This window comes from Anomaloglossus baeobatrachus, chromosome 4 (genome assembly GCF_048569485.1).
Source record: "Anomaloglossus baeobatrachus isolate aAnoBae1 chromosome 4, aAnoBae1.hap1, whole genome shotgun sequence".
Classification (NCBI taxonomy): Eukaryota; Metazoa; Chordata; class Amphibia; order Anura; family Aromobatidae; genus Anomaloglossus; species Anomaloglossus baeobatrachus.
The window spans coordinates 655,262,318-655,289,482 of NC_134356.1; the positions used below are offsets into that span (position 1 = coordinate 655,262,318).

At 46.9% G+C, this 27,165-nt stretch overlaps 1 protein-coding gene across 1 annotated transcript in view; it reads left to right on the forward strand.

The window, feature by feature from the left end:
- Positions 1 to 5,240: 5,240 nt before the first annotated feature.
- Positions 5,241 to 27,165, forward strand: part of LOC142304275 (lachesin-like) — a 42,560-nt gene continuing 20,635 nt past the window's right edge. The window contains exon 1 of the mRNA XM_075346497.1: positions 5,241 to 5,452. Within this exon, the coding sequence (XP_075202612.1) occupies positions 5,389 to 5,452 (64 nt within the window). The 5' untranslated portion in view covers positions 5,241 to 5,388. The remainder of the gene's footprint in view (positions 5,453 to 27,165) is intronic.

Consider the following 27,165-nt stretch of genomic DNA (forward strand, 5'->3'; position numbering starts at 1 on the left):
CATAAGCTGTCATCAGTCAGTAACTGTCTAAGTGTAGTCACCAAATGCTATTGGGGGCACGGAGGATGTAGAGAAAAATAAGTAGTAGGGACCAAATTCTGATTAAAATGTAGGAAGGAGGAACAGGGATGAGTAAGATTAGTGACGTGAGATGATAGGCTTTACTAAAGAGATGTGGAGGCTAAGTATTAATCGAATTATCTGGGGTAGTGCATTCCAGAAAACTGGTGCAGCATTAGAGAAGTCTTGGAGACAGAAGTGGGCGATCCGGATTATAATAATAATATAATAATATTTATTCATTTATGTAGCGCTATTAATTCCACAGCGCTTTACATACAATGGCATTATTATTACAATGGCATGATTATGGAAGATGTTAGTCTTAGATCAGTTCCTTAGGGCGGCTTTGCACACTACGACATTGCAGGTGCGATGTCGGTGGCGTCAAATTGAAAGTGACGCACATCCGGCATCGCATGCGATATCGTAGTGTGTAAAGCCTAGATGATACGATTAACGAGCGCAAAATCGTCGTAATCGTATCATCGTTGCAGCGTCGGCATAATTCATAATTACGCTGACGCGACGGTCCGATGTTGTTCCTCGTTCCTGCGGCAGCACACATCGCTGTGTGTGAAGCCGCAGGAGCGAGGAACATCTCCTACCGGCGTCACCGCGGCTTCCGTAGGATATGCGGAAGGAAGGAGCTGGGCAGGATGTTTACATCCTGCTCATCTCCGCCCCTCCGCTCCTATTGGCCGCCTGCCGTGTGACATCGCTGTGACGCCGCACGACCCGCCCCCTTAGGAAGGAGGCGGGTCGCCGGCCAGAGCGACGGTCGCAGGGCGGGTGAGTGCGTGTGAAGCTGGCGTAGCGATAATTTTCGCTACGCCAGCTATCACACGATATCGTACCTGCGACGGGGGCGGGCACTATCGCGTGCGACATCGCAGCATCGGCCTGCGATGTCGCAACGTGCAAAGCCCGCCTTAGGGTGATAGACAAAGAGGATAGAGTAGATATAGGGTGGAACAGAATTGTGGAGAGATTTGTGGATGAGAGAGATAACTTTGTATTGTATTATGCAGCAAATGGGTAACCAGTGCAATGACTGGCACAAGGTGAAGGCATTGGTGTAGCAGCTGGACAGAAATATGATCCTGACTGTTGAATTCAGGACAGATTGGAAAGGAGAACGTTTGGTTAGAGAGAGACCGGTCAGTGTAGAGTTGTAATAAGCCAGATGAGAATCAATACGAGCATCAGTAAGAGTTTGTGCAGTTTCAAAGTTGAGAAAAGGTCGAATTATGGAAAGGTTCTTTTTAGATGCAAGTTACATGAGCGAGTGAGCAAATGGATATAGGGAATAAAGGAAAGTTCTGTGTCAAATATGACCCCAAGACTGAGAATGTGCTATGTCACAATGATGGTTGAATCACCCAATCTCTAAGGTGTATGGTGGCGCCACCCAATGGTGGTCGAGAGAGATGTTGATGAGACATGTCTTGTTTCAGACTGCCAATTGATTTGTTCTCCCAGAGGTAAGCTACCAGCCAATGTGTCAGTCGGTGGCTTTCTTGTAGGGAAGATAGAAGTGCTCATCTGAACAAGAGTATGGTAGAGTCAGTTCAGATGGCATCACTCCACTGACATCCATCTAAGATGTATAGGGGCTTATATCACAGATATAGCCCCAACAAATGAAATTTTACAACCAAGGAGAAGACAGAACAGCGTCACAACTGGTAGCACCCAGAAATACGCAGAATCATGGCTAACTATGGTTCCAACAAGAAGTCCTTTCTTTACGCTTCTTTTTACTATTGAATTCACTCCTGGCTTTGGTTAAAAACAATGCTTTGGTTGAGTTTTTCCCATATACTCTGTGTGTGAAACCCATTGGGTATGTGCACACATCATAATTTTTTTCTCAAACGAATTCTGCAAAAGCACTGCTAAAAATTAACATAGTTCACAGCCATGTCAAAACGATGTTGCTGTGCAAATGTTTCGTCCTTTGTCGTGTCTTTTAGGCTGCTTTCACACATCCGGTTTTAGCAGAGCCGGCCAATCCGGCTCTAAAACCTATGCAACGGATGTGGTGACAATACCGCATCCTTTGCATATGTTTTTGACATACGGCCCGTCCGGTTTTTGCCGCTTGCGGCACACTACTGAGCATGCGCAGTGGAAAAAAAACACATGCGGCGGCCGGATGCCGTTTTTACCGCATCGTGCCGCATCCGGTGTCCATAGGCATGTATAGGAAAATGCGCCACATCGGCCGGATGCGGGCGATGCGTTTTTTTTTGCCGCACAAAAAACGTGCCAGGGAACGTTCCATCCGGCCGCCGCATCGGCTAAATCTGCCGCATACGGCAAAAACCGGACCGAACGCAAGCCCATGCAGCACAATCCGGCAGTAATGAAAGTCTATGCAAAAAAACGCAACCGGCGGCAAAAAAAAACGGTTGCGGTTTTTCTGCAAAGCGCTGGATTGTGCCGCACAGGAAAAAACGGATGTGTGAAAGCAGCCTTACCTGCTCCAGGACTTGGAAACCTTGAAGTGAATAAAAGAAGTAATGTTCATTCTGGGGGCGGCTTCATTTTCAAGCCATCCACTACCGTATACATATATAATTGAAAGCATAGAGAAAAAACTTGGGAGACAAGGGTCAGCCGCAAGAACTACTGGAAAACTCAGCATCTTAAGGATGTTTTGTGCACTTTTTTTTAGGATACGTGCACACCATTCTTTTCAGTGTTTTGCCATCACTCTTTTGGCGCTTTCCGCTCAAAATACGTCAGAAAAAAACCCAACTATTGTGAACATAGAGTTAAAGTACTTTCAAATGAAGGATTTTCCATATGAAAAAATCCAACACATACAGAAATTCAAGGACGTTCTGCCATGGTTCCAGGCAGCATCCGTGTGGCAGCATCTCAAGTCACTTCTCCTTTGTGGCGCGGGGTGGAAGTCATGGGCGAGGTAATTGTCTGCTGCATCCCAGCATACTACATGAAAATAGAGGTCCTGGCTGGGTGTGTGGTGCTGCACTCCGGAGGTGATACACCTTTGCAGGCCACATGTTGCCAATGGTTTTGGCCGGCCAGGACCAGATGGTACACAGTTCATTGAGGGAGACCACATAGTTTTACTGAACATAAACTTGGTAACTATGTCGCGGGCGGAGGAGGGGACGCTACGCTCTCCCACTGCTCGGGTCCAGCTGCTGCTGCTGCTGCTCGGTGGTGGCTCAAGCGGTGGGCCGGATCCCGGGGACTCGAGCGGCGCTCCTCGCCCGTGAGTGACAAGAGGTTTGGTTTTGGGGATTTATTGTCCGTGACGCCACCCACGGTTGTGGTGATATTGGTGACACCACCGCTGCTCTGGACGGGGATCCCGGGAGCAATGACAGGGAGCAGCCTGGATATTAGTTCTCCCCTCCGTGGGTAGGGGGTTGGTTGTCCCGGGGCCCGGTGATGGGGTAGGGATGGATGGCAGGCGGGTTACGGGGCCTGGTGAGGTGCAGGGTCGCGGGGGCAGCGCTGTGCCACACGGCACGGTGGTACTCACTCAGCCACTCACTCAGTAATTTACACGGAGTCTCTGGTCAAACGGCTGGATGGACGGGTCCTAGAGGCGGCTGCGGTGTTTTTCCCGTGACCCCAGGTTGGTAGTGTAAGTCCTTTCCTGCACCTTCGTGTACGCTCTTCCTGCGCTCCGGTTTCCAGCTGGCTCCCCGGTTCGGTACCGGACGGGCCACTACCCTGTCCCGGCTACCTACGGTTCCACCAAGACTGTCTTCCCGGCTCCTGCAGACGGCCACTACCGTCTGCCCCACTGGCTACACGAGGGACCTAGGCTCCAACCTAGGCCCCACTCTTCGTCTGCCTCTCTGCAGACCTCCTCTCTCTTCCTCTGCCTGGACTTGTCTGCTCTAGTTTCCTGCCTCAGGCCAGCCAGACTCTTCGGTGGGCGTGCCTATCTGCTTGACTCCGCCCACCTAGTGTGTCTGTCTGAACCCGAGGGAAGGAATCAGGTCTCACTGGGGATGTCTGCTGTGAACTGCTGGGGGAAGGGGTGTGTGTCCGTTGTTACCTGTGGCCCCTGGCTTGTCCAGGGCGCCACATTCCCCCTTAGTAAAATGCAGACCGTCCGCGGGCTGCCCGTCCATCACCGGTTTTATTTTTCTCTTTTAAACTGAAAAGATATAAAAACAAACACCAAACAGTATACATTTCAAATCTTCCCATATGGGAGGCATAACACTTCAACCGTTGCAACAGCAATAAAACACTTTTAATAACGGCAACGGAACGGGTCCTTCAGTCACCCACCCAAATAACCTGGCCCTGATGCTGCCCCCAAGAAGTGGGCAGCACCCCTTAACCCCAGTCCAGGAACGGGCCCAGATTCCTTAACGGGATGGGTGCTTCGCAGCCGTTGCGGCCGGGCGGACTGCCGGAGCCGTCGTCATCTTCATCGCGGCCGGGTGGACTGCCAGGGCCGTCGTCATCAGCGGTGCCGGACGGACGGGATATCTCGCGCAGCGGTGTTCCAGGAACCAAATACTTGCAGAGTCCTGGCGTCCCTGCTTCCACAGCCGCGGTTCACATGCGGCCGGACGCCATCCGCCCCCCCTTAGTGTCTCTCTGGCACCTCCTCTACAGGGGCGGGGTTTTGGCTTTCGCGCCTCCACTGCTCGAGGAGACGCTCCATATATCCTCTCCTGGTATTCCATATAGTCTTCCTATATCTTCTCCTATTACTCCATATATCATCCCCTATATCGTCCCCTCGTCCCCTATTACTCCATATATCATCCCCTATATCTCCTCCTATTACTCCATATTGCCTCTCCTATATCTCCTCCTCCTACTCCATATATCTTCCCTATATCTCCTCCTTATACTCCATATAGCCTCTCCTATATCTCCTCCTCCTACTCCATATATCCTCCTCCTACTCCATATATCCTCCCTATATCTCCTCCTATTACTCCATATATCATCCCCTATATCGTCCCCTATTACTCCATATAGCCTCTTTTATATCTCCTCCTCCTACTCCATATATCTTCCCTATATCTCCTCCTTATACTCCATATAACAGTCCTATGTGACTCATTACACAACATCTCCCTCTAGCTTTTCTGTCTATGTACCATAAATGGTTACTGTTGCTCTAAACAATCCCACCCATTCATCATAACACGTGTCATAATAAACCTCTTCCAACAGTTTTACTAGCAGTTTATTCCGTAGCCGGCAGCACTGGAACCTCCCGAATACGCCGAGACCAGCAGATCGTCCTGATCGACCTCTGACGGCCATCAAACAGGTTCTCGTCTGACATTCTAGACATTCTACAATCTTCTCACCATGGAGGTGTCTTGTCTCTGGCCCCTGATCATTATTTCCATTCTCAGGATCTGCAGAATACACGGTAGGTTTTTTTTCTGGCTTGCAGAGCCTATGGGGTTACTTTATGATGGGAGTATAATTTTCCAGATGACAGATGAGCAGGTTTCGATCTGTTTGGTAACTTTGTGGTATCGGAACCTCTTAATCCTGCAGGTCTTTCCCAGTCTGTACAGCTATGAACGAGAAATTCCGAAACTTCTCAAGTTTCTTAAAAGACTGTTTTGTGGGAATGAGGAAAAAAAAGATGAAAAAAGCCGACGTTGGCTTAAAGTAAAAAAGAAACCTCCCTGGTACATGGCTGGTTCCACTTAGTACTCACCCTAGTCAGACCATCAATGACACTCATCCAGGGATCTGACTCCAATTATTTATAACATCTTTATGCAATGTTCACACCAAGTATTTTTTTAAAGAGTTTTTTTTTTTTAAAGCTGATTTGCTTCTCAAATGCTTGAGAAAAAACTTTTCTCTTCATATCAGAAGTTTTTTCAGGGTTTCTTATGCTTGAAAAGTGCTTGCTGATAAAAAAAGGAGGAAAGTGCATATCAGTTCAAAGCAGATCCGAAGGGAAACCTCTCCAAACTAGGCACTGTTCAATAAAAATAAAAAAAAAAATAAAAAAAAAACAAAACACTTAAGAAAAAAAATTCCTCCAGAACTCTTGAGCTGTATTCCCATGCTTAGTATTTGGTGAGTTTTTGATATTGCAAATCTTGTGCAGCATTTCTGTACCAATTAGATTACTTGATTTTTTTTTTTTCATTGCAGTTTTCAGTGCATTTTTATTACATTTTCTCACTCTTTTTTTGTCTTTTCTTGCTATGTCTTGTTTTTTGACATTCACTGCTATTTTACTTTGATAAAACTTTTTTTATACAGTCCTGTGTGGATTACCGTATTTTTCAGATTATAAAACGCACTTTTTCACCCAAAAATTTGGGAGGAAAATGAGGGATGCGTCTTATAATCCGAATGTATCTTACCGGGAAGTGGAGAACGGGTGCTGTGCTGGCTGCGGGCGCTGTGCTGGCTACGGAGGGCTGTGCTGTCTGCAGGGGCTGCGCTGGCTGCGGGGGCTGTGCAGGCTGCGGGGGGCTGTGCAGGCTGCGGGGGGGCGTGCTGACTGTGGGGGGTTGTACTGTCTGCGGGTGGTTGTTCTGGCTGCGGGCGCTGTGCTGGCTATGGGTGTTGTGTTGGCTGTGGGTGCTGTGCTTGCTATGTGGTGTGGTGTAGAGCGATGCAGTGCGGCGGTTGCCCCAGATGCTCTGTTGGCAGTGCGAGCTTCAAATAATGGCGCCTGGAGTCGGCGCATGCGCAGATGGAGCTCTTGGCTCAAGATCTCTTCTGCACACGCGCCACTTCTGGCCCATTGATCTCCCACCACCAGATTTCAGGAAAATGGCGCGTGCGCAGATGAGATCTTGGCTTGTCATTGAGCCAATAGTTCAATCTGCACATGCGCTGACTCCGGGCGCCATTTCTTTGAAGTCCGTACCTCCCTACTTCACCACTGCCCCTGCCCTCCTGTGACCCAGCTCCACCACCGCTGCCATTTCCCCCCCCCCGCGTAAGACATCACCGGATTGTAAGATGGACCCCTTTTTTTACCTTTTTACTCTCTCTAAATTTGGGGTGCATCTTATAATGCAGTACATCTTATAAAACAAAAAATACGGTATATGTGTTTTTTACTTGCGAATTTTCCTCAGCTAATGGAAGTCTATGGGACAAATCCCACATAAAATTCAACATATTCGTAAAAGAAGCTGACACGCTGTGCACTCCAGTCACTGCAGGTCAGTTTACGAAAAGAAAGACAGTGGTCTGAAGATTTCTATAAACCCCATCCACTTTGCTAGAACTGTAAGACGTCACGCTTTTTTGGGCAATGAAAATTCATGGCGTTAAAAACTCATTGCGGGAACCTAATCTTCAGGGGGTGGGTGCCCAGTAAACATAAGTGTACTCACATTTTTGGGAGAAGCATAAGACACTTCTGGAAAATGCTTTCAGTGTTTTTTCCTCAAACATCTTTTTTTTTACATTTTTTGGACGCTTTTGTGGTGTCTTTTTTCCACATTCTATGTAAGGCCTCTTTCACACTTCCATGAAAAACCACGCACGTTTTTCAAGGACGTGTCAGAGGTGCGTTTTGCCCTCCGTGAGCCGTGTTTGTGGCACACGTGTGTTCTCCGTGTGTTATCCGTGATAACACACGGAGAACGGGAACTTTCTGCCCACCTGTCCCAGGTGTCGCTGTCCGTGGTGCTGATCTTCGGTCTCCGGTCTTGCCAACTCCCCTCTGCTGCAGTGAAGTGAATATTCAATGAGCATAATGAGCGGCGGTCGGAAGCAAGTGACAGCAGCGGCAGAGACAGCAGGGCTGTAGAAGGTGAGTAAAGGTTGTTTTTTTTCCCTCAAACACATGTGTTTTCTCCGGTGCGTGTCACACGGAACACCTCCTTGTGGTCCATTTGCGTTCCGCGTGACACCCGTGATGCCGGAGAAAAACGGACATATTGACGTGTGGAGCACACGTACACACGTATGCTCCACACGTACACACGGTCGATGGCAGAACACGCACGTGAGCACAGACCCATTGATTTTAATGGGTCTACATGTGCCCGTGTCTCCGGTACGTGAGGAAACGGACCAAACACGTACCGGAGACATGGATGTGTGAAAGAGGCCTTATAAATAGTGGTGGCTTCCATGCAGAAGCTGCCAGAAGAATAGTCCGGTCATTTATGGCTCCATGGCTTTGGGACCTTAAGTCCATGTACACACGGTGAGTATTTGGTGATTTTTTTTACCTCAGTATTTGTAGCCACTGCCTGGAGTGGAACAATCAGGGGGAAAGTATAATAGAAATATGGACAATTGGACACCACTTCTGGATTTATCACCCACTCCTGGTTTTTGCTACAAATACTGAGGTAAAAAATGCTTTAAACACTCAATGTATGCACAAGGCCAAAAAATTGTGAGGTATGCTTATAAGTCCACATGTAGGCATTGAGTATTTGGTGAGTTTTTTACCTCAGTATTTGTAGCCAAAACCAGGAGTGGAACAATCAGAGGAAAAGTATAATAGAAACACGAGCACTATGTCCGAATATTTTACCCACTCCTGGTTTTGGTTTACAAATACCGAGGTAAAAAACTCACCAAATACTCAATGTGTACACGTGGCCTATAAATTGAGAGGTATGCTTATAACACCACATACAAACGTTGAGTATTTGATGAGTTTTTACCTCAGTATTTGTAAACTTAAACCAGGAGTGGGTAATAAATCCAGAAGTGGTGGCCATGTTTCTGCTATACTTTTCCTCTGATTGTTCCACTGCTGGTTTAGGCTACAAATACTGAGGTAAAAAACTCACCAAATACTCAATGTGTGCACATGGCCTACAAATTGGGAGATATGCTTATAAGGCCACCTGCACATATTGAGTTTTTTACCTCAGTATTTGTAAGGCTAAACCAGTAATGGGTATAAGATGCAGAAATGGTGCCCGTGTTTCTATTAGGGCTGCTTCTCACTTGCGAGTTTCTCGCAGTAGAGCAATGCGAGAAAATCTCGCATTGGAATCGGACACGTTAGTGAATGATTCAGCTCGCATTTGCGATTTTTTTCTCAGTCCAAATCGGACTGAGAAAAAAATCGCAGCATGCTGCTTTTTCGCGAGTTTCTACTGCGAGTTTCTCCAATGCAAGTCTATGGGAGCGTGTAAAAAATCGGATGTCACGGGACGGCACTCACACCATCCTAGTGACATGCGATTTTCTAAATACATTTCTCGCATGTTTCCTAAAGAACTGGAAACGAGTGATGTCTCACAATGTCTGTCAATCTCTATTCTCTGTCAGTTGGTCTCTCCCTCTCGGTCTCTATTCTCTCTCTGTCGGTCCGTCACTATCTCTGTCCCTCTCTCACAGTCTGTCGGTCATTTTCCCCTCCTCTCTCATACTCACTGTTCCCTAATCCCCGGCGCGGCGCTGCACGGCATTCACACTGCTCTGGCGGCTTCTCCTCTTTTGAAAAAGCCGGCAGCTCATTAAACAATCTCGTATTCCCTGCTTTACCCGCCCACAGGCGCCTATGATTGGTTGCAGTGAGACACGCCCCCACGCTGAGTGACAGATGTCTCACTGCACCCAATCACAGCAGCCGCTGGGCGTGTCTATACTGTGCAGTGAAATAAATAATTAAATAATTAAAAAAACCGGCGTGCGGTCCCCCCCCCCAATTTTAATACCAACCAGATGAAGCCATACGGCTGAAGGCTGGCATTCTTAGGATGGGGAGCTCCACGTTATGGGGAGCCCCCCAACCTAACAATATCAGTCAGCAGCCGCCCAGAATTGCCGCATACATTAGATGCGACAGTTCTGGGACTGTACCCGGCTCTTCCCGATTTGCCCTGGTGCGTTGGCAAATCGGGGTAATAAGGAGTTAATGGCAGCCCATAGCTGCCACTAAATCCTAGATTAATCATGTCAGGCATCTCCACGAGATACCTTCCATGATTAATCTGTAAGTTACAGTAAATAAACACACACACCCGAAAAAATCATTTATTAGAAATAAAAAACACTAACAAATTCCCTCATCATCACCAATTTAATAAGCCCCAAAAAGCCCTCCATGTCCGGCGTAATCCACGGACCTCCAGCGTCGCTTCCAGCTCTGCTGCATGAAGGTGACCGAAGCTGCAGAAGACACCGCCGCTCCTGTCAGCTTCACGCAGCAAATGAGGTAAGTAGCGCGATCAGCTGAGCTGTCACTGAGGTTACCCGCGGCCACCGCTGGATCCAGTGGCGGCCACCGGGTAATCTCAGTGACAGCTCACCTGATCGCGCGGCTGTTTTCAGTTGCCGTGTGGAGGTGACAGGAACGGCGGTGTCTTCTGCAGCTCCGGTCACCTTCATGCAGCAGAGCTGGAAGCGACGCTGGAGGTCCGTGAATTACACCGGACATGGAGGGCTTTTTCGGGCTTATTAAATTGGTGATGATGAGGGAATTTGTTAGTGTTTTTTATTTCTAATAAAGGATTTTTTCGGGGGTGTGTGTTTATTTACTGTAACTTACAGATTAATCATGGAAGGTATCTCGTGGAGATGCCTGACATGATAAATCTAGGATTTAGTGGCAGCTATGGGCTGCCATTAACTCCTTATTACCCCGATTTGCCAACGCACCAGGGCAAATCGGGAAGAGCCGGGTACAGTCCCAGAACTGTCGCATATAATGTATGCGGCAATTCTGGGCGGCTGCTGACTGATATTGTTAGGTTGGGGGGTTCCCCATAACGTGGAGCTCCCCATCCTGAGAATACCAGCCTTCAGCCGTATGGCTTTATCTGGCTGGTATTAAAATTGGGGGGGACCGCACGCAGTTTTTTTTAATTATTTAATTATTTATTTCACTGCACAGTATAGACACGCCCAGCGGCTGCTGTGATTGGGTGCAGTGAGACACCTGTCACTCAGCGTGGGGGCGTGTCTCACTGCAACCAATCATAGGCTCCTGTGGGCGAGGAAAGCAGGGAATACGAGATTGTTTAATGAGTGGCCGGCTTTTTCAAAATAGTAAAAGCCGCCGCAGCAGTGTGAATGCCGTGCAGCGCCGCGCCGGGGATCGGGGAACGGTGAGTATGAGAGAGGAGGGGAAAATGACCGACAGACTGTGAGAGAGGGACAGAGATAGTGACGGACCGACAGAGAGAGAATAGAGACCGAGAGGGAGAGACCGACTGACAGAGAATAGTGATTGACAGACATTGTGAGACATCACTCATTTCCAGTGTTTTAGGAAACATGCGAGAAATGTATTTAGAAATTGGATGTCACTAGGATGGTGTGAGTGCCGTCCCGTGACATGCGATTATTTATACGCTCCCAGAGACTTGCATTGGAGAGACTCGCAGTAGAAACTCGCAAAAAAGCAGCATGCTGCGATTTTTTTCTCAGTCCGATTTGGACTGAGAAAAAATCGCAAATGTGAGCTGAATCATTGACTAACGTGTCCGATTCCAATGCGAGAATTTCTCGCATTGCTCTACTGCGAGAAACTCGCAAGTGAGAAGCAGCCCTTATACTTTTCCTCTGCTTGTCCCACTCCTGGTTTAGTCTTACAAATACTGAGGTAAAAACTCACCAAATACTCAATGTGTGAACATGACCTTTAGGCTATGTTCGCACGTTGCATTTTTTTGCGCGTTTCTGCAGCGTTTTTAGCAGCAGCGTTTTTGCGCTAAAACGCATGCGTTTTTGATTGCCAGCAAAGTCTATGGGAAAAGCAGAAATCCTGTCTGCACTTTGCTTTTTCTTCAGCAGCGTTTAATTTGCATATTTGTGGTCAAAAACCATGCTGAAAAAGAAGCAGCATGTCAGTTGTTTTTGCCATTTCTGCAGCGTTTCCTTAACATTGGAGTCAATGAGAAATGGCAAAACACAACCAAAATCAAAATTCCTGCGTTTTTCATGCTTTTTACCTGATTTTCCACTGCGTTTTTGGCTCCAAAAACGCATGCTTTTCTGGACAAAATTTAATGGGTTCTAATGTTCCTTTACACACACAATAACCGAAAATTTAAATGTTAAAAAATTAGAAACTTTACCTATTTTTCTGATAAAATGTGCATAACGACTATTTTCTCATTAAAAATGATAATTTCCCATATAGTTTTATTGAAAGTTAATTTTATACTTTTTTTCTCTTTTTTCATTCTTTTTGACTAATTCAACTTTATTTCTCAGTGTCTTGATCTCAAAAACGCATCTGCAGAAACGCAGGTGAAAACGCAGGTAAAAAGCGCTAAAAACGCACTAAAAACGCGGTAAAAACGCATGCGTTTTTAGCGCTAAAAAATGGTCAAAAGCCATTTGGTCAAAAACCAAGGGAAGGAAAACGTGCAGAATAAACTGCAGGTACTCCGACGCAACGTGCGCACATAGCCTAAGAGGTTAAAAGAAGTGACAAAAGAATATATGCACAACAAATCGTTTTGACCTTGCTGTGCATTATGTTCATTCTTTGGAGCTTTTTTTTCTTACCCCTTTTTCAGGAGGATTCCAAGTGGAACCCCCTAGGATGTGTGCTCACAATTTCTTTTTTGGGTGGAGAAACCTTCCCAGTTTCTCAAGAAGGCACTTCATGAAACATCCTCCTTAATTTTTTCGAAGTGTCTTTTGTATGTTTTTTGGTCATTTCTGAGGTGTTTTGGTTTTTGAGGATTTTTCGTGGTGTGTTTTGATCTTTACTATTGACATGTATTATATTTTGTGTAACATCTTCCCAGCAAAAAAAGCCTGAAGAATAGTCAGCTCACTTCTTATAACCTCTGGCAGCATTTTTCTCAGGCTGATTGACCCCCGTATTTGTCTAAAAAAGTTTTGAGAAAATAGGGGCCAAAAAATCTGGATGGGTTAGAAGAATGTCAGCTATTCATTCGGTTAACCAGTTCTCTGCTCTGAACTGATGAGGGGCAAAAACCCTGAAACATTGCAGCCTTCAGATGGGTTTCTGAGTTGGCTTGTATGAGTTAGGCCTCTTTCAGTTTCTTGACGTTCGAAAAAAAAGAACCGAATTTCACCAATGATTTTTTTCAGAGTTTCACAATTTTTTTTCACTGATGAGGAAAAAAATAAGTTTCTCCGCCTTATCCTGTCTATCAGGCACTAAAAAAGTGGAAAACACCTGGATGGATTCAAAGTGTGGTCGGATTGTTTCACAGGCCGAGTTTGAGCCATCAATCGGGTCAATATTGGACATGTCTCCATGAGTTTGCATTGGTCAGCAAAAAAAAAAATCTCTGACATGTGAACAGCCCCTTAGACTATCACAGGTATGAGTGCTATCTATGGGAAAAAATTTATAGCACTCAAGAAAAAACTAATGTGTGAATGAGCCCTTATTTTGTCCATCGTTTTGCAGAAAAATGTATTTTCCTTCTATTTTGGTGCACTAGGTTCACAAAAAGCCAACACTAGTGTATGCAGTCAGCGTCAACCGAACTCACATGAGCGTATTTCATGGACTGTATATGGAACAGACTGACAGTGGTTCTCCTAACCCAAACTTACAGCTTCATACGAGTCTACAGTATTAGGTTGTAAGTTCTAGTTCTGAGACCCGCAGTCAGTCCCGACATTGTAGTTTGTATACAGACCATGAAATACGTTTATGTGAACTTGGCCCCAGAGTGAGGAGCTTTGGGCCAACCAGAGGAAATTACTTTTAGATCCCTTACCTCTTGATTTTATTATAATTAAGACACTCAGCAGCAGCAAATGAAGCACATTCAGCTTCCACCTGGACTGTCTTCTACTGTTCCACATGCCAAAGCCTGGGCCCACAAATGTTTTTCTGGTGGTCCAGCATAAGTTTGATATGGTAGGTAGTGATGAACGGGCACTACCATGCTCAGGTGCTCGGTACTCGTAACTAGTGATGAGTGAGCACTACCATGCTTGGGTGCTCAGTACTCGTAACTAGTGATCAGTACGCACTACTGACATGCCCAGCTCCAGGGCCTCGTTACAGGGCCGGACTAGTCCCATGATGTCACGGCGGCGTGGCCCGGTTCCGTGACCCTGGCGGTGTCTTTCTTCAATAAAAGGATGATGATTGTGATGATGGGAGTTGTAATTAAGAGTATAAGTTCGTGACGCCACCTGTGGTACTGCAGCTATGTGGGCTGCCGCTGCGCTGTGTGTTCCCAAGGGCAGAAGTTGATGGCGCAGCTTAGGTGATATTGCTCCCCACAGGTAGAGCTTGATGCCTCGGGATCATGAGAGGGCGCAGGAAGGACGTAGACGACACTGGGGGTTGCAGTCAAAGTCCTTACTCACGATACCAGTTCCACAGATGTACAGAAAGCCGGCAATCACCCGCGGTATGCTGGGATCCAGCGTGATGGGCTCCCGCCGATCTTGGGCAGCTCAGAGGTCAATACCGGTGCACTCCTTAGATATGCCTTTCCTGGTCGTCCATACTACGCTGACTCTCGCCCTCCTTCCCGCGCCTCCGCACACAGTGCCCTGAGCCAGGGGCCACGGACCTTCAATGGGTTTTCTGCCTGCTTGGCCCCCTGATCCTCTGTGGCCCCCTTCCAGCGGATTTGTGTGCTGATTTTCGGCCCTGGATGTTTATAGCCACCCAGGCCCCCGATGTTCCTAAAGAGTATGTTAGTTTCTTTCAGTCTAGGGATCGGGTCCCCGTTTTGCGGCTAGATCCTGCCACCCGGTGTTCTGTGGAGCAAGCCCACGGGTGCCTCCCACACTCCCGTGTCTCTAGGATCCCTTCTTCTGTGTCACCCTGGTCAAGCAGGACTCCCAGGTCTCTACTCTCCGGTCGCCTCCTCGCCACACCACTTACTAACCCTTACAATTGTCAACTCAGCTCCGCCCACTCACCTCAGACACCTCACCCACTAAGCTCCACCCCCAGACTGGCTTCGGGGACGGTGCTAGCCACTATACAAATCCAGCTGCACTAGGCACTAACCACGGTTTAGTGGAGTGTTGTGATGAGTCTGTGAGCGTGTGTCGTGTGTACCGGTGAATGACCCCTTCCTTACCCTGGGAAGGGATACCACACCTCTGGATGAGGTGCAGCACCTCTGTGGCGACGGAAGCCTCAGGGGCGCCATACTACCATGCTTGAGTGCTCGGTACTCATAACTAGTGATGAGCGAGCACAACCTTGCTCAGGTGCTCAGTACTCATAACTAGTGAAGAGCGAGCACTACCATGCTGGGGTGCTCAGTACTCGTAGCTAGTGATGAGCGAGCAATACCATGCTTGAGTGCTCGGTACTAGTAACTAGTGATGAGTGAGCACTACCATCCTTGGGTGCTCGTTATTAGTAACTAGTGATGAGTGAGCACTACCGTCCTTGAGTTCTCTGTACTCATAAGTAGTGATGAGTGCACTACCCTGCTCAGGTGCTCGGTACTTGTAACTAGTGATGAGCGAGGACTACCATGCTTGAGTGCTCGGTACTCATAACTAATGATGAGCGAGCACAACCTTGCTCAGGTGCTCAGTACTCATAACTAGTGAAGAGCGAGCACTACCATGCTCGGGTGCTCAGTACTCGTAACTTGTGATGAGCGAGCACTACCATGCTTGAGTGCTCGGTACTAGTAACTAGTGATGAGTGAGCACTACCATCCTTGGGTGCTCGTTATTAGTAACTAGTGATGAGTGAGCACTACCGTGCTTGAGTTCTCTGTACTCGTAAGTAGTGATAAGTGTGCACTACCCTGCTCAGGTGCTCGGTACTTGTAACTAGTGATGAGCGAGGACTACCATGCTTGAGTGCTCGGTACTCATAACTAGTGATGAGTGAACACTACCATGCTTGGGTGTTCGGTACTCATAACTAGTGATGAGCGAGCACTACCATGCTTGATTGCTCGGTAGTAGTAACTAGTGATGAGCAGGCACTACCATGCTTTGGTGCTCAGTGCTTGAAACAAGCAGGTCAGAGTCGGACGAGCTTGACTCGTGTACCGAGTGGAATGGAAGATCTTCCAGAAAAATGCTCGGGGTTTCCCATTGACTTCAATTATACTTGGTACTCAAAACGAGCAGGTTGGACGCTCGGACGTGATTGACTAGAGTACTTTGCACAATGGAAGTCAATGGGAAACTTCAGCATTTTTCTGAAAGAATAGTCAAGTCTCCTATTGGCTTCCATTATACTCAGTACTCGAGTAGAGCCCATCCGAACGTCCAACTTGCTCGTTTTAAGTACCGAGCACCCGAGCATGGTAGTGCTTGTTGATCACTAGAGGGGCACCACACACTTGTCACATGAAGGTTTGAGAATCCCTTCTTCGGACTCGTAGTAGACATGTTTTCTCCTGACTAATCTCTTCTGTATAGAACAGACTAGTTGCCTTTATTGAGTATGGTCTTTTCACTGGGGGGACGACTTTTCGATGGTTTTTCGACTTTGTTGTTGGTAGGGTCCATGGAGATCACCCCACAGTGCAGCTTCTCACCAATCATATAAATTGAGATGACACCATACTTGTATCTTTTCCCCCATATTAGCCATATGGGGCATCGCTTTAAGTATAGATGCCCTGTATCGACACAGAGACAGTGGTTTTTATAGGACATCATTATTAACTTGAAAAAACCCATTATGCTGGCCACATACATATGTGGCCAGCATAATGGGTTTTTTCAAGTTAATAATGGTCTCCATGGACCCTACCAACAACAAAGTCGAAAAACCATCTGTGTGTCATAGTGTGTGGGACTGAGCACTGTTTTCAAAAAAAGGTAAACGGGGATGATAAAAATAAGCAATGGCCAGCGCAAGCGCATAACGGTAGAGGCAGAGGTAAAGGCGCGGGCACGATATTATGGACGGGTGCTTGGATGACGCTGGTGATGACATTCACAGCGCTGCCCATAATCTCGCGCTTGTACAATAACATCACCGGCGCTCGCGTTTTGAAAACAGTGGTCAGTCCCGCGATAGTGCCACTGCGCATGCGCGAGACTCCCAAAGCGCTGCGGAAGATGAGGGCGGCGGCTTCATCTATGTAAATGAACACTGGGGGACGGCGAACAGCGGCAGGAGGGGGATAACAGACGAAATACAGCCCGCCCACGGGGCCAGCAAACCTCATTACCATAGCAAAAGTTAATATTTTATAAAGTTGTTATGTAGGTCTGAAGGGGGGCCAGTAGCAAGAGGAACCTTTCTAGAATGCAGCCCAGGAGCTGCAGAAGGGGAGTCTTTTAGTTTAACAGCGAACATTCTGGTGACAGGTTCCCTTTAACTCCTCGCCATTTTAATGATATTAGTTTGTATTCAGAGGATGAGAACACTTTTATTTAGACATCCTATGATTAGATCTGTGCTGCCCGAAATACAGGCAGAATGAATATGACCTTGACTACGTGACTGCAGGCTGGTATGGGTTTTTTTAGGAAATATTGTATTGCAAAGTTTCAGAGAAAACATAGAAGCCGATTCATCAAAGTCAGCACAAAGTTCCCCCCCAAAAATGTATGACTCTTGGCATTTTCACTCCAGTCCCTGCCAGCTCCACTAGAATGGGTGGGATGGTGAATGGTGACGCCCGCCCGCTTAATTCATCAAGAGTTACTCACTGGCGTAGCATTTCTGGCGAGGCACATGGAGACACCATCCACTGAAAAAATCCAACAAATTCATTAAGCGGCGTGCTCTTCTTATTGAATTCGGCACATTGTACTCCAGCAAGCCCCTTCGTTAAAACTGGTGTGTGCAATGCCAATCCTAATGAATCAGAATCATCGTTTTTAAAAAGCCAGTTGAGAAATATAGGGAGAGACTTATAGTTAGATGTGGCCCCGGCTGGGTTTCTCCTGTGAGCGTAACATACTCCTTTGCCTCTTGATCTCCAAATTATTACGATTTCTCTTACGAGAGCTTGGGAAATCAATACAGCACACACTGCTTAGTATGGTGTACTCAAAGAATTCTCCTTTATTAGTACAGGTGACCAGTTTACTCGTATATAGGATCACAGACAAAGGACAAGTCCCCTCCTAACTATGAACCAATAAGAGCAGTAGAGGTGTGAACGGAAATGTGAGACTTCCCCCCATCAGTGTTAGCTGAGCCCAAAATGGATTCTGTTCTCTCACACTCCCCACTCGGCAGCAGCAGATTTTCAGTTCTCTCTCATGTATGTATGTGACGCCCTGGCCTATCAGGTCGTCACAGGGTATTGTGCAATCTGCCCTTCTGCACGGTATCCACTCCTCCTTAGTTATGGATCCTGGTCCTTTGGTGTTGCTAACAGCTTGGCCAATCAAAATCCTAGGAACACTTCCCACTTTAACCTACCAGACACACCATTGGGGGCCTGAAGGGAATAGGGCCACCCACTTGGGGGGTTGGTGAGGGAAAGTGAGGAAAGTGACAGTTGAGTTGAGCAGTGGAGAGTGAAAGGAGAGGAGGTGAAGTGACTCTCTGAGAGGGAAAGGTCACAGGCAGGGAGCAGAGCTTCTGTGTACTAGGTGGCAGACGTTGGTCTGGGCCTGGTAGGAGCTTGAAACCCAGTCGCAGGGGGTAGTGTCAGGGGGCACGGACTGCTGAGGAGGGCGGCCGGCAGCCTTGAGCTATCACCGGGCAGGGGCCAGGGCACGACGGGGTACTTAGACCCCAGGCCAGAAAGTAGCTTCACGCATTCCGGTAATTTACCCGACGGTGTTGAAGACTTCCAGAGTCATCCCCAACCCGCTCCAAAATCGGGGTACTAGCGCACCGATGGGATAGGACTTTCCCAATACAGTCCAAAGAAATCCTACGCGTGAACTCTGAGAGCAAGCTTACTCTGTTAACCATACGGGTGAACGGGACCTGAAGAATTTTATACCCACTGGTCCAACAGAGACATAGGTACCAAGGACAGGGCCACAGGCTAACAGCAACACCAAGGGCACGGAAGCAAGCGTGCTCCCTACAAGCTGCAGGGGTGCTCAGAATTCTGGTTTACAAGCTGTCGGTCTTGCTATTCCTGGACTGAGTGAGTACACTGAAATACCCCTCTTCCTACCCCAGTGGCACCCATTCACCATCCATCATCAACGGGCCCCGGGACACAAACCCCCTACCCACGGAGTGGTTAAACATCAGGCTGCCGCACCATCGTCACCGGGCTCCCCAATGGCAGTGGTGGTCCCTCACATTACCACACACCGTGGGTGGCATCACGAACTTTCTAATTCCCCCTGTACATAGTCCCTCCCTTACATCGATTGGCCGCGCGACCCCCGGGTCCGGAGACCTCTCGAGCCACTGCGGATCCGGATCCCAGCAGCCCTGCTGCTGGCACGGGGGCGGCACATGTACATAGGGAGATACTGGACAATCAACTGAAGGTGAGCGGGGTCTGCACCAAGCTAGTCGGGTCTCCCACTCAGGGGTGGACATATCATTGGTGCACCTATGGAGCCGCACAGTGGCCCAAAAGAGAATAGGGTCCATATTCACCTCCAAAACAGGTGGAATTGTGCAGTATGATGAGTTATTGGACTCCAAAGTGCGCATATACTGTTCTTGCACAGCGGCCCTCTTCTGTCTGTGTCACTCTAGCTCTCAGCCGACTTTTCAAACAATTTTTTCTCTGAAATACTGCAGCATTTCGAAGTATGATGTATCTGGCTGCCGACTCTGATCCATGCTGCCCGTGGTTCAGGCTGAATGAATCCAATGGCAATTTCCCTTTAATTTCAGAGACAGGGAACCCTGCACAGTCCTGCATGTCTAAGCTGAAAAGTGGATACATATGTATCCAGTCAATGGAGTTGGACTCAGAGATGATACATTGCAGCCAAATATCAGAGAGTAGTACAATTGTTGCCAATGTAGCAAAAAATACTGTCCAGATTGGAGACAGCGGCATCCATTTCTCAGCAGAGAGCAGGATCAGATAGGAGTTTGCAGCTTATGAAAATATACAAGGCTATGTTCACATGTTGGGTTTTTGCAGCGTTTTTTTTTTTCTTGCAGGCAAAACCTGGCGTCTTGGCAGTAAAGAATCAGTTTACAAAAATCCATGATTTTTTGCATTTTTCTGGGTGCAGATTATATATGTCCCTTGTCTATAGTATGTTTGTTCTATGCACCAAAAATGCATGGTTCTTTTTTTTCTTTTTCTCATTGTTTTCTTAGGCCCTGTTCGCATGCTGCGTATTTGCCGCGGATTTTGCCACAGATTTGCCGCGGAATTGCTGCAGAAAATGTGTCTAACATTGCTGCAGTCATTCCCCAGCAAATCGTATGGGTTTTAAAAAATGTTGTGCGCACACTGCGTTTTTTTATACCCGCAGATTTACCCGCGGATTTTCCGCTGCGGAATTAATGAGCATGTCACTTCTTTTCCTAAGGTACTTGCGGTTTTTGCCATAGATAATGGTAAAACCGCGGGGACTAACTTGCTGAAAATCCGCAGCAAAAACGCGGGTGTGGGATTCTTTCAGAGGGTCCGTTTTTTACTTAAGAAAAAGGCACTTTCTAGTGCGCACAGGGCCTAGGGGTGAAAAAATGCTGAAAGAATGGGCGTGCTGCAGAGCTAAAAAAAAACCAAAACACTGCCATTTTTTAATTCAGTCAGGAAAAAAAAAAGAAAAAAAGAAAAACTGAAAAATGCTGAAAAAAATCGACGTGATGCAGATTTAAAACAAAGACAAGGGGAGGAAAAAAACAAATACCGTAGATGGAGCCCTAGGATGAGAGCTCCATCTGCGCATGCGCCGCTCTGGGCGCCATCATTTGAATCGGGACCACGGACACACTGGGACACTCACCGCACTGATCTGCTGCACCACTCACCCGCCGCTGCTGCCACTACTGACCACCGCACCTGCCGCCACTGACTCGCCGCACCTGCCGCCACTGACTCGCTGCACCTGCCGCCACTGTCCCGCCGCACCTGCCGCCACTGACCCGCCGCACCTGCCGCCACTGACCCGCCGCACCTGCCACGACGTATGGCCGCCGCACCTACCGCCACTGACCCGTCACACCTGCCGCTACTGACCCACCGCACCTGCAGCCACTGACCCGCCGCGTGTGCCAGCAGAACCTCTGCCTCCTGTGACCCACCACCACTGCTGCCCCCCTCCAGTAAGACAACACTAAGACAACACCGGAGTATAAGACGGATCCCATTTTTATTTTTTTTTTAACCTTTTTTACCTCTAAATATGGGGTGCGTCTTATAAAGAGAAAAATACATGCATGAGTTTTGTGAAATCTCATAGCTTTTAGAAAACTTATCAAAGAAAAAGGAGCCTTTCTTGTAGAAAATTATACAACTTTTCCAATACAATTGTATTTTTTTCTTTAACAAAGTCTCCCCTTTCTTTGATAAGTTTTCTATATTATTTTTGGGAATTGCATTAATTAATTTGGCGTACATATCGGTTGATTATCTCATATCTCAACATGTGAATATAGCCCAAGTCTTCACTGATAGCAAACAAATTTCTTGAAAATAATGATGCATTATACCTAAATATATCAGAGAGGTGTAGAAATTGTCATTTATAAAGAGATTATACTAAATTTGTAAATAAAACCTTTAAAGGGGGCACTGATAATGTAGCCACAATATAAGGGGGGGGGGGTGGTAATGACAAACTGTATTTTGGATGTTGCATTTCCAATGCTGAAGCTGACAGATATTCCCTTTATTCAGAGGAAATGCCCAAATTAGCCCCTCTGTGTCATTCTATTGAGGTCCGATTGTCCCCCAGCTAGGCGATAAATGGCTGAATAGAGATCCCCGCACACTTCCTCACCACAGAGTTTGAATTGCACCTTGACGACATATTAGCACCACTGTTCAATTCAATGTTTGAGGCCCCCTTCACACATCCATGATAAAAAAGGACGTTTTTCACTGTCTGTTTTGAAGGCACATGTGTGTTCTCTGTGATAGCACTCGGAGATCAGGAACCTTTTGTTCACCTGTCTCCGTTGCTGCTGCTTCCGGGTCCACAGTGCAGTGAATATTCATCAGCATAATGAGAGGGTCTGGAATCACATGACAGCAGCACCGAAGACAGCATCGCTGGAGACAGGTGAGTATAAAAAAATAATATTATTTCGAAAACACGTGTTTTCTCTGGTACGTGTCACACTGATGTCACACGGAGCACATCAGTGTGTGGTCTATGTGACATCAGTGATGCCGGAGAAAATCGGACTTGTCTCTGAGCAGAACAAATGAACACGGACACACGCCCATGAAAAAATATGGATATATACACAGACCCATTGATTTTAATGGAAAAACAAAAAACTCAGTGACTACCCCAGAAAGATACATACATATAAATACGAGGAACCACTGAACAAAAGGGGACCAGAGAAATAAATAATCCAAATGGAAATGTTTTTATTAATAATAATCATAGTGAATCATAGTGAACAAAAATGACAGACAGTGATAGCAACCATGATGGAGAAGATGAAATTGATTTTAATGGGTCTGCATATGTCAGTGTCTCTGGAACGTATGAATACGTATGAAAACTAATGAAGGAGGCCTGAGGAAGTAGTGGAAACAGTACTGGGCATTCGGCTGCATCAGCCCCCTAGATATTGGATGGATTAGCAGGGTAAATATGTGCCGCCCCGCGTCAGCAGCCTGGCTGCTCGGATCCGGATCCACGGTGGCTCGAGTGATCTCCAAACCCAGGGGTCGGGGTCGCGCGACCACTTGGAATTAAAGGGGGATATTTACACGGGGGAGTGTGTTTGAAGTTCGTGACGCCACCCGTGGTGTGTGGTAATGTGGACTACCACTGCTGCAGTTGCGAGCACCCGGTGGCGGTGGTGTGGGCAGCCAGATGTTTAACCCCTCCACGGGTAGGGGGAATGCCTCGGGACTCGATGAAGGCGACGGGGAGGTGCCGTTGGGACGGTAGGGGGGTTGTTTGTGTACTCAGTCCAATAACACTGACACCGACACCTGTGGTAAACCAAAGTTCTGGACACCGCTGCCACTTGGAGGGAGCACGCCTGAATCCCTTACCCGTTGGTGTTGCCTGTTAGTCTGTGACCTTTGCCTTGGCACCTCTTTCTCTGTTTGGTTCATACAGTGTGAAACTGGTCGGGTCCCGCTCACCAGTATGGGTAACTGGGTGAGCTTGCTCTCAGGGTTCACGCTTGGGATTTTTTGGACCGTAGGAGTGGAAAGTCCTATCCCTCTCGTTGCGCTATTATGCCGATTTTGGAGCGGGTGGAGAACGAATCTTGAAGGCTCCGTCCTCGTCGGGTAAATTGTCAAGATGCCTGAAGCTTCTTCCTGACCTAGGGTCCACGTACCCCATCGTGCCCTGGCCCCTGCCTGGTGATGGCACAAGGCTGCCGGATGTCCTCCTCGACAGTCCGTGCCCCTTATCACGATCCCCTGTGACCGGGGTCCAGCTCCTACCAGGACCAGACTGATGTCTGCCACCTAGTAGTCTCAAGGAGCCCAGCTCCTGTCCTCTCCTCTCTCTCTCCTCCAACACTTCACCGCTCAGTGACCTCTCCTTCTGAGAGTCACTGGTCAACTCCCTTGTGACCTCTCCTTCTGAGACTCAACTCTCCAACTAACTGTCTCCTGATACTCCTGACCTTCCCTTAACCAACCCCCCAAGTGGGCGACCCTATTCCACTCAGGCTGTCCACTGGTGTGTCGGGTGGGTGTGGTGCAGAGTGTTCCTAGGATTTTGATTAGCTGTTCTTGGCAACACCAATGGTTAGGGACCCTTAACCAAGGAGGAGGTGGATGTTGCACAGGATGGCAGATTGTACAATACCCTGTGACGACCTGATAGGCCAGGGCGTCACAAATACATGACTACTACTGCATTGAAACCCCTCCTCACGTTAGCTGTGTTGGGTGGAAAAAAATGGTTTTGAGAGCCCTTGTTTTAGTGATGTATGCAGGGCCCAACTGTGACCCAGTCAGTAATCAAACATTACCAATTTGTGGTAATAAGTAATAAATGTCCTTTGTTGGACAACTCATTTGAGGTCTTTGCTTCCAAATTTAGAAAATCCACTTGAAAACTATGTCACATTGTCACATGAGATTATAAACACACTCACTGAGATCTGGCATTCAGGAAACCAATACGGGAACATTAGGGACAGATGTACATACTGACCAATTTGGATTTCCTTAGTGATGGAAATAAGCCCATATCACAACTGTTAGGTAAGATTCAGCACTTGTTATAATGTAGGTGCAGCACTTTTATATAAAAACTCCTGTTCCAGCACAACCTCTCTTCATTGAGTCACGATTATTATGGTTGGTTTAAGGCCCATGAGTTTTATTGCCAAAGTATCTAAATCACACTCAGTCCATCCCTGATTTTTTCCTTTTGTGTGCTTTGTATCTTCTAGGGAAAGTTCAACACTGGAATTTAACAAAATATGAAAAGTATCAAGTTACATTCAAAAGGGACCGCAATGGGGTCTGTTCCAACCCTTTTGGACATTGCTTGGAACAGGTGATAGGAAGATATAACAGTGTGTGATTGGTGTGAGTCAGGCAGTGGAAATCTGTCATCATAAACAATGGATGGATCATGTCTCCATTATTCCACAGCAATTTAAATAGAAATCCAGGATATTCATATACCTTATTCTGGGAAAATCTAGCATGGCTTTGTAAATGTTTCCATGTTACGACTCAGTCTGTTATGCTTACTAATTTCTAGTGCCATGGAGACCTCATTTTTTTACAAAATCATTTGTATCCTTCTTATATCTATCAACATTACACAGTAGTATGGTCTTTTATGGGCACAATAGCTAATGGTACTGTGAGGAGGTATTATCTGGGAAAAGATCTGGGAAAAATTTAAACTCTAGTTTCAGCAATATCATGTGCATATTAAGCCTTATCGTAGATTGATGTTGTGCCACTATACTATACTGCCATATGTCTCCAATTTTAGCTCCATTGAAGGTTTTTTTGGCACTGATTCATATAAAATTGTGGGGAAAAATGTTCAATGCTCTGTCACGTAACTAATTCTGCAAGTATTTATTTCTAAAAATATGCCTAATAAGTAATTTTCTTCTTAAATATGTTGAAAGCCTTCCTAGGCTTGACTCAAGTCTTGTTTCCATTACAACTTTTATATTAATTTCACTAATTAGGGGAAATTTCTTACAGTACCACAGGGGAAACCCTCTCCCCACCCCCCCACCCATATACCTTGTGGCAACATACATACTCCATGGAGGTTTTGGTAAAATTTGCTGCCATAGCTTTAGATGATAGCAATGTCACACTGTGAGCCACAATGCCATCATAATTTGCAAGAAACTACACTATAAAAGATGACCTTGGGCAAGAACATGGTCCCTCGAAATCCTAGTAGCATGTTGCCAAGATCCAAACACCAGCTATCATGCCAGCTATCATGCTAGGTACGGGGAAGTACCAGCTAATGGTGAAACGGAAGGGAAACCCTGTGTCTAGGGAAAGGGGAGATAGTGATCCCTGACCAAGTCCACGACTGGGCCCTGGCTTCCCTCACCCTCCTAGATTGGTTCCGCACCTATGCGCCAAGCAGGATACCTGAGCCTAGGCTGACCCTGATTTGGGTCCTAGGTTGGGAATGGATAGGATGAGTACTTAGTCAATCCCACTAGGAGCTAAAGGACACACAGGAAAAACAAAGAAGGGCAAATAACAAACAGCTTATCTCCAAGAAGATTCAGGGAGAGGGACTCCAACATGCAACAAAGTTACTTCAGATGAATGCAAGCTGACTGCTTGCACTCAGGATCTGTAGGTAGTTAGAGCTATCACCATCACAGACCACAAGGAAATGAGGGCATTTAAGGACACAAATGGAAGTGCTGATAAAAACGGCTGAAAGAGTGAGGAACTCTGCAGGGTCCTAACGGGAAAGGGATGAACCCCAAGCAGAGGAGATACGCAAGATACCATATACACCACAGCAGGAAGAATAGAAGGTCAGGGAGCAGATTGCGCGGCCAAACGCTGCGACCTTCTATAGCCGGACACCACAGAACTGTCTGTCACCCCAGCCCTAATAAGTTATGGGGTCATAATGTGTGTCAGAGAGGCAGAACTAATTAGATACACTAACGAAGAGCATGGGACATCCATGGGTACATCAAAACCTAGCAAATCAATGACGCCATACATAAGAAGATGCTATTATGTAGAGCTAGTTATCAAATGTATCACTGGGTATAACAAGACTCTACCGGTAACGATATGTTTGACCCGAGGGCTCGTCTAGTGCATGGTTTTAATAAGACAGAGGCAGTGTAACCATCCTTCTCTGTTAACAAGTCCTGGCAATGCCCTGGAAAACGTATCGTATGGTATAGCGGAGTATTTGGGTGTGAACATCAATCACTACTTTATGAAATGGGATATCCTCCTGAATCTATAAAGAAATTTGGAATTACAAATACAGCTGGTGTGTGGAAACCTCTTTTGACATGTAGTACTATGTTGCAAGGAATGTGGGGCTATGACAACGAATTAACTGAGCAAACCTGTTCTTTAGATGTCTAGATGGTCAACACATGACTCCGCAAGGGTGTTTATGAATGTCCTAAAGGGTACTTTACATGCTGCGACATCGCTAGCAATCTCGTTAGCGATGTGAAATTCTAGATCGCAAGTGCGATCTTTCGAGATCGCACATAGGTCATTTTACGCATGTGCGATCTTGAAAGTAGACTTTCGCATCGCTAACGAGATCCCTACCGATGTCGCACAATGTAAAGTACCCTTTACTCGATCTGTAGCTGCAGAAGCAGGGAGCAGAGACAGAGGGGGCAGAGATAGGCTCCCTTTAAAACCCGTCGGGTGAAAAAAACCCTATTAACTTGAAGATATAGAGTTATTCTGCAGGTTAATAGTGTTTCGAATATTCTGGCGCCTGGGCTTCGAGCCCCGCGGCCGGCAGTGTTTTGGTTTCCATCCATCTGGGTGTCACCAGCACGTATAGTGAGTGGCAGCTGTAACCGATCCCCTGGCACCGACTGACAGTCGACACAGTAGACCTGGCTGTCAGTCAGTGCTGGGTGTACGCAGACAACCACTGCCCACTATAGGTTCCTTTTAAGATTTCACCCTTCCTGGTGTGTATCCACACTGCTCAGTAAGTGCTATATATATAGATTATGGAAGACACAAAAAAAAAAGACAAACA